General features: G+C 46.6%; 1 protein-coding gene across 4 annotated transcripts in view; it reads left to right on the forward strand.

The window, feature by feature from the left end:
- The window catches only part of LDLRAD3 (low density lipoprotein receptor class A domain containing 3), a 232,023-nt gene that overhangs the window by 111,018 nt on the left and 102,140 nt on the right, over window positions 1-18,865 (forward strand). For all 4 annotated transcript variants that reach the window (XM_072791133.1, XM_072791135.1, XM_072791134.1 and 1 more), the window contains 2 exons: window positions 1,021-1,146; window positions 17,184-17,318. In XM_072791133.1, coding sequence (XP_072647234.1) covers window positions 1,021-1,146; window positions 17,184-17,318 — 261 coding nt within the window. The remainder of the gene's footprint in view (window positions 1-1,020; window positions 1,147-17,183; window positions 17,319-18,865) is intronic.

Raw genomic sequence — 18,865 nt, forward strand, 5'->3', positions numbered from 1 at the left:
CCTGTCTTTGCCAGTGGTTCCCAAGATTGCCCCCAGGCCCAGTGATTTGCTGGGAGGATTCAGTGAACTCAGCATATAGTCCTGTGATATATTATAGTAGAAGGACACAAAGCCAAAGCAGCAAAGGGAAAAGGCAAATGGAGTGAAGTCTAGAAGAAACTGGGTTCAAACTTTAAGAGTCCTCTCCCAGTGAAGTGGCACAGGATGCACTTAATTCCCCAGCAACAAGTCGTGACAGCCCGTGAGAAATGCTTTCCGCTGGGGAAGCTCATTACAGACTCAGCGACCGGGGATTTTACCGGGGGCTGGTTACGCAAGCACTGTCTGCCCAGCATGTACCCAAATCCCAAACTCCCAGAAGAAAAGCAGGTGTTCAGCATAAATTGCACTGTTTGCATAAATAGTTTAGGTGCAGCGAGCCTTTCTTAGGAGAAGGTGGTGTGAGCCCTCACAAAATCCAGGTTCCCAGATGCCAGCCGCACGAGGGCCAACCTTGGAAGCAGGCAAGCCTCTCTACAGGGTAGCCGTCTCAGGCCTGTGATGTTGAATTTTTTTCTACACACCAGGCCATTGGGTGGTTGGTGGGTGGATTAAATGAGATCATCCATGGAAAGCTCTGGCCATGGTGTCTAGTATGGGAAGCACTTGGTACCTGTAGACACTTCTGACCGTCAGGGAATGAATTATGAGTGATCCGTTAGCACCTCAAGAGGAGGCTCATCCATCGCCCGTCTGCTCCCCTGTTCATTCCTTTGTTCAGCACACTCTGAGTGAGCCCTGCTGGTACAGGGCCATGCAGACACAGCGGGATTAGCCACCCCATTCCTCAAGGGTGGTGCACATGGGCTTCAGTCTGGCTGGGCATTCATTGGTGGTGGGTGGTGGTGGTAAGAGATCTTTCAGGACTTCAGGTAAATGTGAAAGGACCCCTTTGCACCCTTAGAGTTAGTGGGATGGGTATGCAAGTGGTTAGAAAACTTAACCTCCTAATGGCTTGCTCTTTGTCTTGTCTCCCCATAGCCAAGGCTAAGTCAAAATGCGGCCCGACCTTCTTCCCTTGTGCCAGTGGCATCCACTGCATCATTGGCCGCTTCCAGTGCAACGGGTTCGAGGACTGTCCTGATGGCAGCGACGAAGAGAACTGCAGTAAGTACCAGGAGCACTTGTGCACCATCCTGTGTTCATTCCGGGGCCTCCATCGCAGCCCCCCCTTCTCTGTGCTCCTCACTCCCTTAGGCTCAGGCATCTTCTGTTGTTATACCCAGATCCTGTTCTTCACACTTCTTTCTGGAGTACATGGCCAGCTCCCATTTATCGGGGACTCTGTGAAGTGCTCTAGGCCTGGGACATACTTTGTTTTCTGTTCTAACAAAAAGCTCTGCAGGTGTAGGTGTCTGATGATCATTAACAAATACAGAATCTGAAGTGTAGGGACGTCAGGGAACTCATCCAGCATGACACAGGTCCCACTGGCAGAGTCGATTCTCTGCTCCCTTAGACCCTCCTCTGGTTGACTTTCCCACTCAACCTCATGTGCTTGCTTTCCTTCCCACTTTGAATTATTTTTAAGGGGATGTGTATGTATTAATATATGTCAGAAGAAATTACTTTTTATAGAAGACTTTATTTATTTATTCATGAGAGACACAGAGAGAGGCAGAGACACAGGCACAGGGAGAAGCAGGCTCCCTGCTGGGAACCCGATGTGGGACTCGATCCCAGGACCCCGGATCACTCCCTGAGCTGAAGGCAGATGCTCAGCCACTGAGCCACCCAGGCATCCCAGAAGAAAGTATTTTTTAAAAAACACCCAAATAGTATAGAAAGCTAACGTTCTCCCTGCCTTGTGACCGTCTCGATTCCTTTCACTGGCTGTGTGGTATTCCAAGGTAGCAATGCACGGGCGGATACACGTCCCCTCTCATTCCCTCTGCCCAGCCTGCCCAGCCTCTCAGCCCTGCGGGTGCTGAGCTTCACACTCCATGGCCCGGACACACGCAGTCCTTTCCTGACCAACATCTCTTGTGTCCAGAACCACTTCTCACACCGCAGCTGTGGGGACCGTCAAGCATCTCTTCCCCACCTTCCATGCTGTCAGCTCTCCCTGCAAGTGGCTTTGGAACTCACAAAATATCAAAAAATATAAAAAGAGGAAAATGAAATTGCCCCAAATGATGCATTGTTCATAACTGAGGTTTTTTTGTGCCCGTCCTTTCTCTCTCTCTCTCTCCCTCTCTCCCTCTCTCCCCCCCCTCCCTCCCTGTATGTATTATATATGTATGTGTATATATACACGTGTCATTCACCAGGATTGTTATCATCAGCAATATAATTGTCATATATATTATCAGTTGTTTTCAAAACATGTTTTAATGACTTGTGGTTTTGAGAAACTTTCTTTCCCTTACCCCGTTCGTTCTGCCTTAAGCCCCTAAAGAGGAGGGGGACCATCGCCCGTGTTATTTATGCCTTTCCAGGGAACACAGTTGTCTCTGTGCCCTCCCAGTGGGGACACGAGGAGTATATAACTCTCCCGTGTGTCTTCTCCTTTTGCCTTATTTCATCTTCTGGATCCCACATGGCAGAAATACGGCTTAGAGGCTGGATTGCTGAAAGGTTAGTAGAGTAGCGGGAGCCCACCTTAGGAGGAAGACACAGGTCACTAACAGAGTAGCAGCCTGATGGAGCAGGATGACTCTGGAGCTGCAGAGTCAGGCCCCAGGTTTGTGTGCTGCCCTGATTAAGCTAGGTTGGCTGCGCTTCATAATCGCCTTGCTCAATGGTTTCCTCTCCTCATGAAACGGAGCCGCCAAGAGCATGCTTCCTGGGTGGTTGTGACAGTTAGACGAGGCGGCATCTGAAAGGGGTTCAGTGTGGTGGCTGGTTTTCAATGGAGTTTAAAAACCCGTAGTGACTTAAAACTGAGTGATTCAGAGGAAGACCCTATTTACTACCATTTCGTCTTTGGCTTAGGTTGCCCAAGGATGTACTTGTTTTATATTTCACTAAGTGCTTTAGTGTGTGTCAGCTAGATCATAGCTTCCTACAGTCCATGGGGATCTTAGAACCTGAGGGGGGAGTTTTATGTACCTATTTATATACACATATTAGAGGGTAATTCGGTGGCAATAAAAAGCAAGTGTGATAAATTCTGGTACGTACATTCTAAATGATCGTGCCATCGTGCGTACTCCCTGCCATATTAAAGACCCTGTATGATTTAAATGTTTGGATATTGGTCTTTAATTGTCTAAATGACTTAATTATATCCATTCCAAATTAGATCATTGAGGATTAAGCCAGCATTTTCCTCTGGCATATCCACCATCTAAAAATAATGGGTTTTAAATCACTATTTGAAACTGGTAAATAAAAGGAGAGAACCCAGCATTTATCCTTCTTTTTCTAGATGCATTGTGCTTCTGAGTAATTAAATAGCCAATACATAGTAAAGATTTTTTTTTTTTAATTGAAGAATACCAGCTATCATGGAAAAATGAGAGAATTAGAGTATCTGTTTTGTAACCCTGGTGAAGAAGTGGATCATCTGTAGCTCCCGAAAGCATTAGATGAAAAATTGATGGGGAGCTTTATAAGGGATGGATGGGGCTGAAAATGCCTGAAACCAGCCGTCCATCTGTTCACAGATGCTCTGGATCAACATTGTACCACTTCAAGCAGAATGTGGGAACCCTCTCACCCAATAGATCTCTTCATGTTCTAGTCGTCTGAGAACATCTACATACGTTCAGAATCCTGAAAGGCAATGTTTTAATTTTTGCTTTAAGCTCTCAAATGCATTTTAAAGAACTCCAGTGGAGAAGAACAGTCTGTTTTTACATTTACCCAGAGACTTGCCATTTTACTTGCTCATCCTTCACTCCCAATATTCCAAGTCTCCTTCTGGTATCGTTTCCCTTCTGGCTGAAGCATTTCCTTTAGCCATTCTTTTGAAGCAGGTCTGCTGGCAACACATCCTCTCCCTTCATCGGACACTGTCTCAATTTCACCTTCATTCCTGAAGGATATTTTTACTGCATATAGAATTCTGGGTTGACAGTTCTTTTTTAAAGCACTTTAAAAACGCTGTGCCACTTCCTCTGGCTTCTGTGGTTTCCGATGAGAAATTTGCAGCCATTCAAATTGTTTCCCCATAGAAAATGCATCGTTTTTCTGGCTGCTTTGAAGATTTTTTTTTTTTTTCTCCCAGTTTAGCTCTCAGCAGCTAGATTATAGTGTGTCTGGCTACGGGGATTTCTTTGAGTTTACTCTGTACAGGATTCTGTTTGAATCTGTAAGTTTTTGTCTCTTGCTATACGTAGGACTTCTTCAGCTATTCTTTCTTCAAATGATTTTCAAGCACTCTTTGTCCTTATCGGATTTGGATAATAACTTTGGATCTTTTGTGATTGTCCTACAGGTTCCTGAGGCTCTGTTCAGTTTTTAATCAGTCTTTTTCTTTTCATTGTTCAGGTTGGATACTTTCTATTAGCCTTTTGTCAAGTTTCTTTTTTTTTTTTCCTGTCATCGCCAGTCTGCTTTCAAGCCCATAGAGGGTGGCATTTTTTTTTTTTTACCCCCCCCGTTACTATGTTTTTTTAGTTTTAATGTTTCCTTTCAGTTTTCTTTTATATCCTCTGGGTTCTTTGCTGAGACCACCTATTTTCCATTTGTTGAGAGAGTTTGTGTGATTGCTTGTTAGTGTCTTTCTGGAGTAGCTGCTTTAAACGTCTTCATCATGTAATCCCAACATCTGTCTTATCTTGGCGTTGGTGTCCGTTGATTATCTTTTCCTGTGAGGATTGAGATTTCCTGATTTTTCGCAAGGCAAGTAATTTTGGATTATATTCTGGATATTTTGATGATTATGTCTGACACTCTTTTTGTTTTGTTTCAGTCCTACGGAGAATGTTGGTATTTTTTAAAATAAATTTATTTATTCATGAGACACAGAGAGAGAGAGGCAGAGACACAGGCAGAGGGAGAAGCAGGCTCCCCGCAAGGAGCCCGATGTGGGACTCGATCCCGGATCTCGGGATCACGCCCTGAGCCGAAGGCAGGTGCTCAACCGCTGAGCCACCCAAGTGTCCCGGTAATTTTGTTTTAGTAAGCAAATGACGTTGGGGTCAGGCCACAGATTCCTATCAGCCCCTCTGTGGGCTATAGTTGCAATAGTTTTCAAGCTGTTTCTGCAGTGCTGTTTCTATACGTGGTGCCACGTACTCCCTCTGGTCAGTCTTGGACCCTGGAACCTGCACAGTGGTCTGTGCATTTGGTTCTCAAAGTCTTTGGTGTGCTGACTAGGACCACATCCATGCATGTGCAGCCTGGGGATCAGCCTAGACGTTCATAAATTTCTTTAGGGAGCCACTTTTCCAAGTCCTCCTACTCCACGATCTCTCTGATGCTTTCCAGATTCCTGGCACGCTCTGTGGGGGAGGGAGGGAATAGGTAAACCCACCACCATTTCAGCGATAGCTCGAATTTTAGCCTTCTTCCCCACTTGAGTTACTCTAGTTTACTTCTCAGAATCTAAAAGGGCCGCTGTATTTGTACATGCATTTGGCTAGGCTTCTGTTCCAGCTGCATTCAGGGAGGGAGCCAGGGCGGGTGTCATTATTGCACCTGACCCGGAATTGGAACGTCTCGCAAGTCAGTCTGAGCATCAGAAGAAAAGAGACAGCCAGATGTTGTTTGCCTTCAGATGTGACCTGGCAGGAGCACACATCATCACTGTGAGGGATTTCTGCCTGCATTTGCAACCAGATTCTGACGGAGCCTCTAAATCTGCCTTAGTCAGTCCCGGCTGCTATAACAGAAGGCCATGGATTAGGGGATTTGCGCAGAAACTTACTTCTTAGAGTCCTGGAAGTCCACCACGCAGCGTACCATCATGGCTGGGCTGTTGGTGTGGGCTGGCTTCCTGTAATGTCCTCACCTGGCCTTCCTTGGTGCAGACACACACAGGGAAATCCCTTGGCCGCTCATCTCATGGGGGCCCTAATCCCATCATGAGAGCACCACCTTCATGACCTCATCTTACCCTAATCTCCTCCCAGAGCACCCCTCCCTCCATCCTGAGACCATCCCGCCTATGAGGGGTTAGGGCTTCAGCATGTGGACTCCGGGGGACACACACAGCATGCAGTCTGTAACACCATCCATTGGTTTACGGGAAATTCAGGGACAGGGGAACATGTTAGTGACTCCATAGGGGACAAACTGCCAGATCCAGAATGTGGGAGATTTTACAGGACTCCATTTCCTGCATTAATAAATTCTAAGAAAAATTAGAGGAAGAAGGAACCTACAGATTGATGGGGTATGAGAGACAAATGAGTCAAATGCAATGTACAGATCTCATTTCAATCCTGACTCCAACAAACCCCATCTGTTAAAAAAAAAAATACCCCAAATTGAGTTAATTGGAAAAATGTGAATTGTAGTTGTATATTTGATGATGTTAAGGCATTATTGTTAGTTTTTTTTTTATTGTTTTTTAAAAGTGTGAGAATGACTTTTTTTTTTTTTTCGAGAGAGAGGAAGTGTGTATGTATGCAGAGGGAGGGTGGAGGGAAAGAGAATCTCAAGCAGAGGGAGGGTGGAGGGAAAGAGAATCTCAAGCTGACTCCCCATTCTGCATGGAGTCTGATGTGGGGCTTGATCTCAGGACCCTGAGATCATGACCTGGGCCAAACCAAGAGTTGGATGCTTAACTGACTGAGCTACCCAAGTGCCCTGATACTCTGTTTATTATTTTTAAAAAGTCCTTCTATACAAAGATACATATGTACACATACATATATAATATCCTATAGTATATTAGATATTTATAAGAATAATATGTAATAAAGACAATGGAATTGCATGAGGGGTAGTGAATGAGATTATAACTGAAATAAAAACATCGGTGAATTGGTAAAGTTTAAAGCCAGGTGATCAGAACACGGGGGTTCACTATGCCAGCCTCTATTTTTCGATATTTGAAGTTTTTTGTAATAAAAGAATAAAAAGAAATAGAGATAAAAGAGACTTTTTGTTGACTTACATCCTGACTTCTCATAAATAACAAGAGAGTCATATCTTTAAAGAACCTTGTTTCTACAAACATGTTTTCCCACCTTTTGCATTCTTTTGACACGAGAGTGAAGCCAGAACCAGGATGTCCTCTTAGAGGCTCATGACGCTGAGATTTTACCCTTTCACTTTTTGTCCTTCCTCCCCTGGTTGTGTTGGGCCTCTCCTTCTCCCGTGTGCCCAGACCTCTTTGGCTGGATGTGGGGCACTGGCCCGGCTGGGTGCACAGCCCTGCCCTGGGTCCTCATTCGGAGAGGATGGGGACTCCTGCCCAGTGCCGAGATGGCAGGTGGCCTGAGTGGCCACTGTGGGACATTGACTCAAGCTAAGGATCTTCTACTCTTTCTTTCTGTGTAGTTGTGCCCAGAAGAACCACCATGTCCTCCTAGAATGTGTTTCTTCCACTGCTGACGAATTCTTTCCTGTCCCTCTAAACTGCTGCCTGGCTTCACCAGTGCATCTAGTTTTGGTTCACAGAGCCCCTCCGTCTTGGCATATTCCCAGGATGCCAGTCGTGTCAGCCAGATTAGATTCTATATTTTGTCCTCGGCACCCTCAGGGAGTCGGGCCTACGTCGGATGAGTTGGGGGGGGGGGGAGTTGCAGCAGGGGGACTCTTCCACCCAGTGCTCTACGGCCCCCTCATCAGTGTCTCCTTAGAGACTCCTTCCTTCTGCTTAAATGACCCTCTTCTGGATAGAAACACTCCTGGTGTGTCAGGGCTGGGCTGGGTCATTCTCCTGTATGTTGGCACACCATCTTGGCCCTTCACCAGACAAATGCCACCTAAAAAGAGAGACCTGCCCTGAGCACCCTATAAAAAAAATATCTCCTTTCCTTCCCAGTCTCCTACCGTGTCTCCTTCCCCTGCCTCACCATCCTTAGTCCTGCTTTGTGTTTATTCTCAGTCTTCCCTGCCGCATCGTGACCTCGTGAAATGGTATTATTGCCAGGTTCACAGCTGTATTCCCAGGGCCAAGGATACAGTCTGGCTCAGCCTTCGCATGCAGTAAATATCTGGATTAAATCGCACTTCTCGTGCTTTATCTTCATTGCATATTGACTCGCCTGTCTCCCCACTAGAATGTAAGCTCTTTAAGAATCCAGACTGGGTTTTCTTTTATCCCCTGTGCCTAGTAGAGTGCTTTATTTCAAGGACATAGTCAATAGTAAGTGTCTGTTGAATGAATGGGCCGAGCAACTAATCGAACAAAGGGTTAAAGCAGGAAGACAGGCAGTCAGGATGTATCCCTAACATATGGAGGTCTTGCTCCTCTTCTGTGGTCTCAGATGTATACCCAGAGGGCATATTTAGGCCATACATTGTTCATTAACCCCAGCTCCTACCTTCTTTCAGATTCTCATCTTCTTTCTACAATCTATGCCGACCTGTGCAAGACACTGCAAAGGATGTAGAGATGGGTCAGATACAGGACTCTGGCATTGTTGAGATTATATTGAAGCAAGGGAGACAGAAATACTGACATCCAAATAATTAAAATATGGGGTTGGCAGTTGGGAGTGCTGGGGGAACCAGTGATTGGGGAGATTATTTCCTTCTGGGCTCATCAGTGGAAACTATTGAAGGAGATGGACGTAGGAGGATGGATACCATTAAAAAATTGGCACCGCAGTTCTGTGGGGGGTTTTCAGGCCAAGGGCCCAGGCAGAGGCTGGGAGGTATGCAAGCTGCACGGCACAGAAGCCACTTGGTTGATAGCTGCTGAGCACTTACTATGCATATGGCATGGTTCTATATGCTTTCCATGTACAATCTCATTTTAGGCTGGTAATATTATTACTCCCCCCTTTAAAAATATTTTATTTATTTGAGAGATTGAGAACATGATAAGGAAGGAGGGGCAGAGGGAGAGGGAGAAGCAGGCTCTGCTGAGCAGGGAGCCTGATACTTAGGGCTTGATACCAGGACCCTGAGATCAAGGCAGACGCTTAACCTACTAAGCCACCCAGGTGCCACCCAGGTGGCCCTTTGACTCCCTTTTTATAGACAAGGAAACAGACACAGAAAGGTTAAATAACTTGCCCAAGGTCACCCAGTCAGCGGTCCAGTCAGCATATCAACCCAGGCAGTGTAAATCCAGGATCCGAGCTCTGAACCACCGTATCGGCAGGTATGATTATGTATAGTACGTGTAATGTTAATTATAATAAGCATTTATTGGATCCCGACTGTGGTGTACAGGCTAGTCTCAGTTATTTGTGTGTATTGCCTCAATTATAACAAGATCTTATAACATAGGCACTGTTTTTATCTCCCATTTTGCAGATGAGGAAGAGGAGGCTGAGAAACGTTGGATGATTTTCCTAACCTTGTGTAGCTAGTGAGTGGTAAAACTGAAACTTGAACCCAGGTGGGCTTCACGTTCAGTTCTGACCATAACAGCATCTACTGCCCGCGGAAAACTGTTTCAAATGACCATAACAGCAAAACACCTTGGCTGAGTAGGTTGGGGCAGATCATGAAAAGTTAAGAATTGGGGATTATTTTTTTTTAAAGATTTATTTATTTATTTATGATAGAGAGAGAGAGGGAGGCGGGGGCACAGAGACACAGGCAGAGGGAGAAGCAGGCTCCATGCTGGGAGCCCGCAGGACTCAATCCCGGGACTCTAGGATCGCACCCTGGGCCAAAGGCAGGCACCAAACTGCTGAGCCACCCAGGGATCCCTGGGGATTAAATTTTTTAAATGATTTATTATTTATTTGAGAGAGAGAGAAAGAGAGCAGGAGGAGGGGCAGAGGGAGAGAATGTTGAGCATCTCCAGCAGACTCCCCGCTGAGCAGGGAGCCAGACTCGGGGCTCCATCCCATGATCCCAGAGATCATGACCTGAGCTGGAACCAAGAATCTGACACTTAACCGACTGAGCCACCCAGGCGCCCCTGGGTGGTGCATTTTATACCCAATGAGGAGCAGTTGATACTGAGCCAGGTGCAGGGTGGAGAGAGGGAGAGGGTCAAATGTGATTGGAGCCTGGAGAGCTGGGACAGGGTGGCTCCTTTAATACGAGTGAGCCACGAGAAGAGCAGGAGAGAGGAGGTCGCCCCCTCTCAGACATGCGGGGTGTGAGGTGAGGGGGTATTCAGGCCGCAGCGTCCGCAGGGCATCAGGGGAACGATGTTTATTGCAAGAGGAAAGGTCTGGGAAGCCATCTGTGGAAAGGTGGTGGTTGCAGCTGTGAAACTGGATAAAAGACAGGCGTGGGCGTTGGACAGGAGGTGGGCTTGTCCGGGAAGCCGTTACAGGGTGGAGGAAACCATCATCGGCAGTGAATCAGAGCTCTGCCCCTGGCACCTCGTGGACTCGAGAGGGCTTTTGAAAATTCAGATCCTCAGAGTCCTTAGAGACGCACCGGGAGGGAGGACCCTCTGCCTCCTGCCTCTTGCCCAGAGTGGTGACCCCTTCCCCTCCTGCAGACCCAGAAGAGGTGCTGGCTCCAAAAGTGGCTGCTCACGGGCCACACTGGCTTGGGGCCGAGGGCTGCTGGGCAAGGCCTCATAGAGCAGACCCCGAAAGGAAGGCAAGAACTTGCAGCGGCTGCACACAGGCCGCCCCTTGGAAGGTCGGGGCTGCAAGCCTTTTCCGGCGCAAAGGGAATAGTGCTTGCTAATGGGACAGATGATTTGCACAGGGGCTGGGGGCCAGACGCCCTCCATCCTGGAACAGAGGAAGGCTCGGGGCAGCTCCGTCTCCCCCAGCTGCCTGGTTTCCAGGGCAGTTGGGGGCTGGAAAGCCGAGCTCTCCCCGGAGGCCATGAGGTTGGGATGCTCAGTGAGGAAGTGAGCAGTAACCGCCAGGGGCTGGGGAGCAGATGGGAAATGAGGGAGCTGGTGATGAGGAGTTTCTCATTGATGTGTTTTTATGAAGAACCCTTTGAGCTGGAAGAGGGGCCGACTTCACAGACTCTAAATGGATTAAAGGTGACATTTCCTACATCCTGCTAGAGACAGATTGCTTCATTTCCTGTCTTGAAGCCGGTCAGTTGCTTTTGGGCAACCGCCGTGGGCCTGGGTCCTTTTGCTTCAGATGTGGTTGGAGTAAGCGCTGCCAGTTTAATTAACCACTGAGCTTAACCTTCACTCTCCTCTCTCCCTCTGGCAGGGAGAGACAAGTTCTCTTTCCTGCGTATCGTGGGCTGGGAAACAGATCCTCAGATCCCTGTGTTTGTGGTGCTAATAATAATAACCGGGGAGCGCTTTGATTCTGCTCTTGAGTTCTTGGAATTGACTCTACAGACAATTTTCTCCCTCCTTCTTGAGATACACAATGTTCCTCTTTCTAGTTAACCGAAGAGAGTTATTAATACGTTTTTTGGTGACTGGTAAACCTTCCCAAGGACAGAAAACACCCATGTGGAGCACATTAAGTATTGCTAGAAAATACTGAGACATAACATCCTAAAGTAGGAAGCATGTCCTGCTCGATTTCTGAGCTATCCATTGAGCAGTGACTGCTTTAGGGTCCTGGGTAGGGCTCTGTGGGGTGGCGGGAACCTGTAAGACTGTCCCTGTCCACCTGGAGCCTACATGGTTGGTCAGCTGTGGGCCCGTGCGCACTCATCCTGAAGTTTCCCTGAGCCTGGTCAATGGGTATGGAGGCCCTGGAGGAAATACAGTGGAACCTGAGCTGTGTGGGGTCCTCGGGGGAGTGTTGCTCCTCTGGGTGAGTCTGCCCAGTAACTGAATGTGTTCAGGCCCCCGAGGACCATGGTCCACAGGGATCTGTCCACAATGTGTTGCATCTTGGTATATTCAGTGTTTACCTTCGCTGTTGACAGCGCAGGGCCATTCTTAGGACCATTAATTTTCAGACCGGGTTATAATGCAGGGTTGCTTTTGGCTCCTTTTAGAACTTTCTGGTCCCTTTTGAAACTATCTTAGGCGCTCTGCATTTGGAATTCTTAGGGCAGCTTTTTATAGCTTTGCTGTCGCCCACCGTAGTTGTCTGCTTTTATTTCTTGCTGGCGGTTCGTCTGCTGGGTGGCAGGGAGCATCTCCTCTCCCTTCTAATTTGCCGTGGCCTTGGGAGTGGGACCGCCAACCTTGCTGGAATTTACATAAATGGAGAATCGATAGATCCTGAGGCCGGTGAAGGCTTGAGAGCCGTCCTGGGAGGAAGCTCCTGGCCCTTGAACGGCTTGCACGCTGCGATGTGTGTTTTGATGGTCCGGAGGCCTTTTTCTCTGGCTTGCTGCTGGGTTTGGGGAGTGTTCCTGGAGCCTCCCCTGCCTCTGTTTCTCTGTGCTGCAGCTGGGTCCGGAGAGGAGGTACTGTTTTATGAGGAGCCCTTGATAAAGAAGAGCCCCGGGTGTGGTTGTGTGCCAGCACGTCCCTGCGTCCTCTGAGCGACTGGCACCTGCGTGTAAAAGATATTAAAACAGGTGTTTGTGGGCCAGAGAGTCTTGTGAGAGAAGAGTAAAGGGAAACAGAAGTAAGTGGTCACTGAGACATGTCTGCCAGACTAGACGCTTCAAACTGTGTAGTGAAATGTTTCAGACATACTGAAAAGGCAAAGTAGAATTAAAGGGACACCTGTGTCCCCTACACTCTGTTTTTAATTTTAAGATTTATTCGAGAGAGAGAAAGAGAGAAAGAATGTACATGCAAGTAGGGGAGCAGCAGGCAGAGGCAGGGGGAGAAGCAGGCTCCCCGCTGAGCAGGGGATCCAACGTGGAGCTGGATCCCAGGACCCGGGATTATGACCTGAGCCCAAGGCAGACACTTACCTGAATGAGCCACCCAGGTACTGCCACGCCCCACACCCTGTTTTAAAAATCACATTACTGGGGCTCCTGGGTGGCTCAATTGGTTGAGCAACTGACTTGACTTGTGCTCAGGTCATGATCTTGGGGTGGTGGGATTGAGCCCCATGTCAGGGTCTGTGCTCAGTGAGGAGTCGGCTTGAGATTCTCTCTCCCTCTGCTCCTCCCCCTGTTTGTGCACTTGCTCGCTCGCTCTCTCTCAAATCTTTTTTTTTTTAAATCACACTGCCTGTTATAACTATATTAACTATAGTTAATACTAATCAATTACATTATTAGTAATAACAATAATGGTATAGGCATAGTTAATATTATATCATATACTTGGAAGTTGTTGGGAGAGTCGATCTTAAAAGTTCTCAAAAAAAAAAAGTTCTCATCACAAGAAAAGAAATGCGTAACTATGTGTGGTGATGTATGTTAACTAGTCTTGCTGTGGTGATCATTTCACAATATAAACAAACATCGAATTGTTATTTTTTTTAAGATTTTATTTTTATTTATTCATGAGAGACACACAGAGAGAGGCAGAGACATAGGCAGAGGGAGAAGCAGGCTCCATGCAGGGAGCCTGATGCAGGACTCAATCCCGGGACCCCGGGATCATGCCCTGGCCTGAAGCTGGCGCTAAACCACTGAGCCACCCGGCTGCCCTGAATTGTTATTTTGTACACCTGAAACTAATGTAACGTTATGTGCCAACTTTACCTCAATTTAAAAAATCATATTTCCATTTTGCCTTATTTGCTCTAGATTTTTAAAATAAAATGTTACTGGGTATCATTACAAGTTCACAGTACATACCCCTTCCTGGACTCTGTCCTTTCCCATCTCTTCAGAGGCATCTACTGTCCTGAATTTACTTTCCCCCGCACTACCCTATTTGTGATCTTTATCCATCTTGACTCTAGTTCACTGATTTTGAGTTTTTTTGTTTTGTTTTGTTTTGTTTTTGGTTGCTTGACTTTTTACTACTGTTCATCAGGGGTTGGCAAACTACAGCCACTCAGTCAAATTTGGCCTACCACCTGTTTTTGTAAATAAAGTTTTGTTGGAACACAGCCATGCTCTTCGTTTATGAATTTTCTATGGCTTCTTTGCATTACAGTGGTGAAGTTGAGTAGTCGTGAAAGAGACAAAGGCAGAGTGGTTAGCAGAGCCTTAAGTAGTTACTGATTGGCCCTTTACAGAAACAGCCAACTCCTGCTGTAGAATTGTGTAGCACCAAAAAAAAAAAAAAAAAAAAAAAAAGAATTGTGTAGCACATTGTATTTATTCTCCTGTGGGTGAACATTTGGGTCATTTCTAATTTTTTAATTTTCTAAACAGTGCTTCAGTAAACATTTTTGTTTGTTCAGGATTCTCCGTGGAGTGTCTAGCTGGAAGCAAAATTGCTGGGCTGTAAGGCATGTGCAGCGTTTTATCGGATATTCCTAAATTGGTCTCCAAGGTGGGTCCGCCAGTTTGCACTCCCACTGGTGGTGGGAGACCTTCTCTCCCTCCACATCCTTGCCAGCAACCTGGTATTTTAAGACCTTAAGCTTGGCCAGTCTTCTGTGGTTAAAGTGGTGCTTCATTACCGATGACCGTCAACATTTTTTCCAGTTGTTATTGACCATTTGCCATTCGTCTTGCGGGAAGTTGCCTGATCCCGCCCTTTGCCCATTTTCCTACTGAGTCGTTTGTCTTTTTTCCTCTGTAGTTGGGAGAGATCTTTATATAGTTGGGGTGCTAGTCTTTTCAGTTACTTACATGCGGTAAAGCCAGTCTGTGACCGGGTTTTCAGCCAGTCTGGATTCTTTATCAGAGCTGTGTCTTACGTCAATCTTGAAGGTGTCTGTGATCTGTATCCACACATACTTGTGTACATGTATATATATAATCTATGTGTGTACACACGTGCATGCGCACACACACACACACACACACACACAGATGACTTCTTTTCCGTGGGTAAGTTTGCAGGATTGAAAGGGTGTAAGGCTGAAGAAAAGCAAGTATTTGCCAGCACTGTCAGCGAGGTTGATTCAGCACAGATTCCCCAGCAGGGTGTTCACATACGTGTGCAAACACCCCATCTTGGAGCAATTAGGGCCCCTTTCCGAGGCTGTCCGTCGGAGTGAGCTGATTGCTGCTGACACTTTGGCTGCATACACGGGACCCACAAGGTCCCAGGGAACGCTGAAGGCCACCACGGTGGGATGCTGAAGGGTTTGGAGGGCTGCCTTGGACAGAAACCGAACGTGATTTGTGGTTTGGGCTTCCCCATTTTGGTTTTGGCTGAAATCAGACCTCGGTTTCATTCTGATCAAGTTGAACCATTCTCTGGCCCACAGCGATTTAGATCATTAAAACGTATATTTCAGGCCAGACGACTTTTGTTTGACTTTACACTGGCCCATTATCCTTAAAACCGAGAGCCCTGGCTTCCTCCAGCCCTCTACCTTCTCTGACCTTTCAAGTCAAACTTCCTGAGTTAAATAGTTACGGATATTAAAAACAAAAAACAAAAAACAAAAAACAAAAACAAAGAAAGCCAGACCTCTGAGTCCTTAGGGTTTTTGAAGCCCTGTGAAGTCTTCGAGCCCTTGCAGCCTCGATCTGTGTGTATCTAAATAGTAGCTCCGCGAAGCATGCGGGGAAGATGTATTACAAATGCCATCTTGCAGTTGAGGTCCACCGAGGAACACCACAGCGGACTCGCCCCTGATCCCTTAGCAATCTCTGTGCTGGGCACCTGGCGCCCCAACCTGGTGCTCTTCCCACCACATGTAATGCAAGTGTGGGCTCCGTTCATTACTCGACATCCAGTGTGACCCCTCCTCATCATGCCAGTACTGCCTCTGCAGGGAGGGCCGTGCTCTTGGGACCAAGACAGACCTAACTAGGGGAGCGTGTCTCACGTTCCCTGAGCCAGTGCTGCGAGTCAGACTTTGCACTGCACATTTGCTCACATGTCATCTCATTTGATGTGCAAATTAATGCTGTAAGCAGGGCCTGTCACCGGCACAGCTGTAGGGGCCCAGGCTCAGCCTGGAAGTGTGCCATGCTTGCTGTTATGCCTTTCTTGAATTTTTAATTTTCAAACAGCTGACCCCTCCCCACCAAACCCGCATTTTCGGTTTGCACTGGGCCCCACACATTTTGTAGCCAGTCCCATCTATAGATAAAGAAACCGAAGCTCGAAGAGGTGAAGTAATTTGCACAGGATTACGCAGCTCATAACTGGCAGAGCTGGGATTGGACTGATTTCTACTTTGCTATTTCATTTATTGAAAATAGAGCTCTGGAATGAGCCTTGTTTGAATTGCACTGCACGGAACTGGATCAAGGGGAACTGCGTTGTGAAAATGCTGATCTTCTGTGGAAATTTGCTTGTGTGTTGTTAAGAAGCTTTGTGTTGACCTCACACTGTTTGGTTTCCACCCTCTTCCTCGAGGGGAGGGACTATACCTGTCATTTCTTTTTGTTGTTGTTGTTGTTTAAGATTTTATTTATTTATTTGGGGGAGAGAACAAGAGGACAAGAGAACACCGAGGGAGAGGGAGAAGCAGACTCCCCCGCTGAGCAGGGAGCCCGACATGGGGCTCCATCCCAGGGCCCTGAGGTCATGACCTGAGCCGAAGGCAGACACTTAAGCAGCTGAGCCACCCAGGTGCCTCCATACCTGTCATTTCTTTTGAGGTTCTGAAAGTGCCTAGAACAGGGAGCCTCACAGAGATGCTGCTCAGGCTGACCAAGTAGGTTAAAGGACTACTTTGATTGCAAAGAAATTGAGACCAGTGAGTTTACCATGGGGAGCCATGAAGATACACGAGGGGTTAAGAGGCTAGTCCATAGTTATAGAACCAGAAGAATCCCAACGCAGCTCTTGGAACAGATCGTGCTGTCACTCCGTGGGTCGCAGAGGTTCATGGATTCCCTGACTCAGCTCCTCCTTCAGGCTTTGCTTCTCTGTGGGCCGTATGCTACCCATAAGAGATCACTTGTGACTCTCCCAGGAGATTCAGATTTTGCCCCGGGCCCGTCAGAGGCAGCTAGCCCTCTTGGAGGTTAACCATGCAGAGTGAGGCATTGCCTTCTGGCCACATACCAATGGTTACAGGGCACGGCCTGGTGACTTGGGCAAAGGAGCTTTTAGAATGAGGCAAGGTAAGTCTTATCCTGTCCCCCTCATTAACAGGCCAGTTTTGCAGGATGGTCTTTTAGTCAACCATCCTAGAAGGGGACTCACTGCTTCCTGAGCGGGACACACTCCTGGTTCCAGGGATTCTCCATGGGACTTGCTGGCCTCCCTGGTGACCTGCTCTGTTTTCCCTTCACAGCGGCCAACCCTCTGCTTTGCTCCACCGCCCGCTACCACTGCAAGAACGGCCTCTGCATTGACAAGAGCTTCATCTGCGATGGGCAAAATAACTGTCAAGACAACAGCGACGAGGAGAGCTGTGAAAGCTCTCAAGGTAGGAAACCTCCAAAGCTCTAAAAAATAATTGCATCACCATATGACAGTAACACCAAAAGGAAGAAAACAACACCCATATCCACTCCAAATACAACAGCCATGCTAACGTTTGCACTTTCCCTTGCAGCTCCTGTACACATGCTTTTACCTGTAATGCGCCTACCGTTTTGGATTTCATATTTCTCCTGTCTGAAGTATCATGTACACATTTTCTCTTCAAAACTATAATTTACCTCTGGCTGTGTTGCATATAGTCAGGATGCTCTACTGTGGTTTTCTAAATTGTTGCATTGTTGGGGACCGCCTGGGCTGTTTCCTTCCATTGCATTACTTCTTTAGGATAAATTCTGCAGAGTGGGGCATCTGCACAGATCATGGCTTACACCTCCACATGCAGCTGTGGGAAGCAGTTTTTTCCTTTCTTTACATGGGTACTAGCAATGTCTGTGTGTGTCAGTTTTACTGTCATATCCTGGGCATTCACTGCTGTTCTGTTTTTTCCATTTTTGCTAAGTTAGTAATCATAGAATGATAGCTCCCCAAATGCTTTAATTTGCATTTCTCTGATTATGAGCAGAGTCAACATTTTCCCCTGTGTGTTTGTTTACTACTTAGTTCCCTCTTGTGTGAATTGCCTGCTCCTATCAGGACTTGCAATCTCAGAACAATTTTATGGAATTTGAGAGGATGCAGTTGAGGGGGATGGAAAGGTGAGCTCCCTAAAAAGCAGGGAGCCTACAAGGATACAGTGGGGTCATACCTCCTCTGTTAAAACTGGCCAGGTACTTTTTCTTCACTCATTGACTTTTCTGGTAAACACATATTTTTTTAATCTCTGAGAAATCAATTTTTCAGTGATCAAAAAAATATATAAAGATTTAAAAATGGGCATCCATGTTAAGTCATCACATACTTCTAATGTTGTAAACTGGTATGATCTGTACGCAGTCATTTCTTTTTTCACTTAATTATCCTTTTGCTGTGATTCACCTACATTATTGTTTGTTGGTAGAGTTCATCTGTTTTGACTGTTACCCAGTATTCTGCTGTTTACCACAGTTTATAGACTGTGTAAAATCATAAGCCAGAAAAGCAAGAGAAAGGCAGCTAACTGGTTACCTCATATGTTGGGAGGCAGGCTGGATGGAGCCAGCTCCTTGAAGTTATAAGTAGGTCCTTTTCAAAGTCCTAGCCTTTGTTTTGGTTGATGTTTATTATGTTATTAAAAATAAGTGAATGAATGAATAGGTTGAGGGTAGGTCACACATCAAGGATTATGACCAATCCAAGTCTGCATGCCTGAGGGCCATAGACAAGAAAAGATTGATTTTGCCAAAACATAGATTTTGCCAAAATTTGTGCAGAGAACAGCCACAGGAGGTGAGTCTTGGGTAGGATTAGGGTCTGATTGTTCTTGTCTGGACAATCCTTTCCTTGAGTTTTCCCTTCCCCAGTGATTTTCAGAATATAATCCTGAGATAAGTATCATGTGGGAACTCTTTGGAAATACAGAGCTCAGGCTGCTTCTCTAGATCAACAGAATCA

The sequence above is a fragment of the Canis lupus genome, chromosome 21, assembly GCF_048164855.1.
Source record: "Canis lupus baileyi chromosome 21, mCanLup2.hap1, whole genome shotgun sequence".
Classification (NCBI taxonomy): Eukaryota; Metazoa; Chordata; class Mammalia; order Carnivora; family Canidae; genus Canis; species Canis lupus.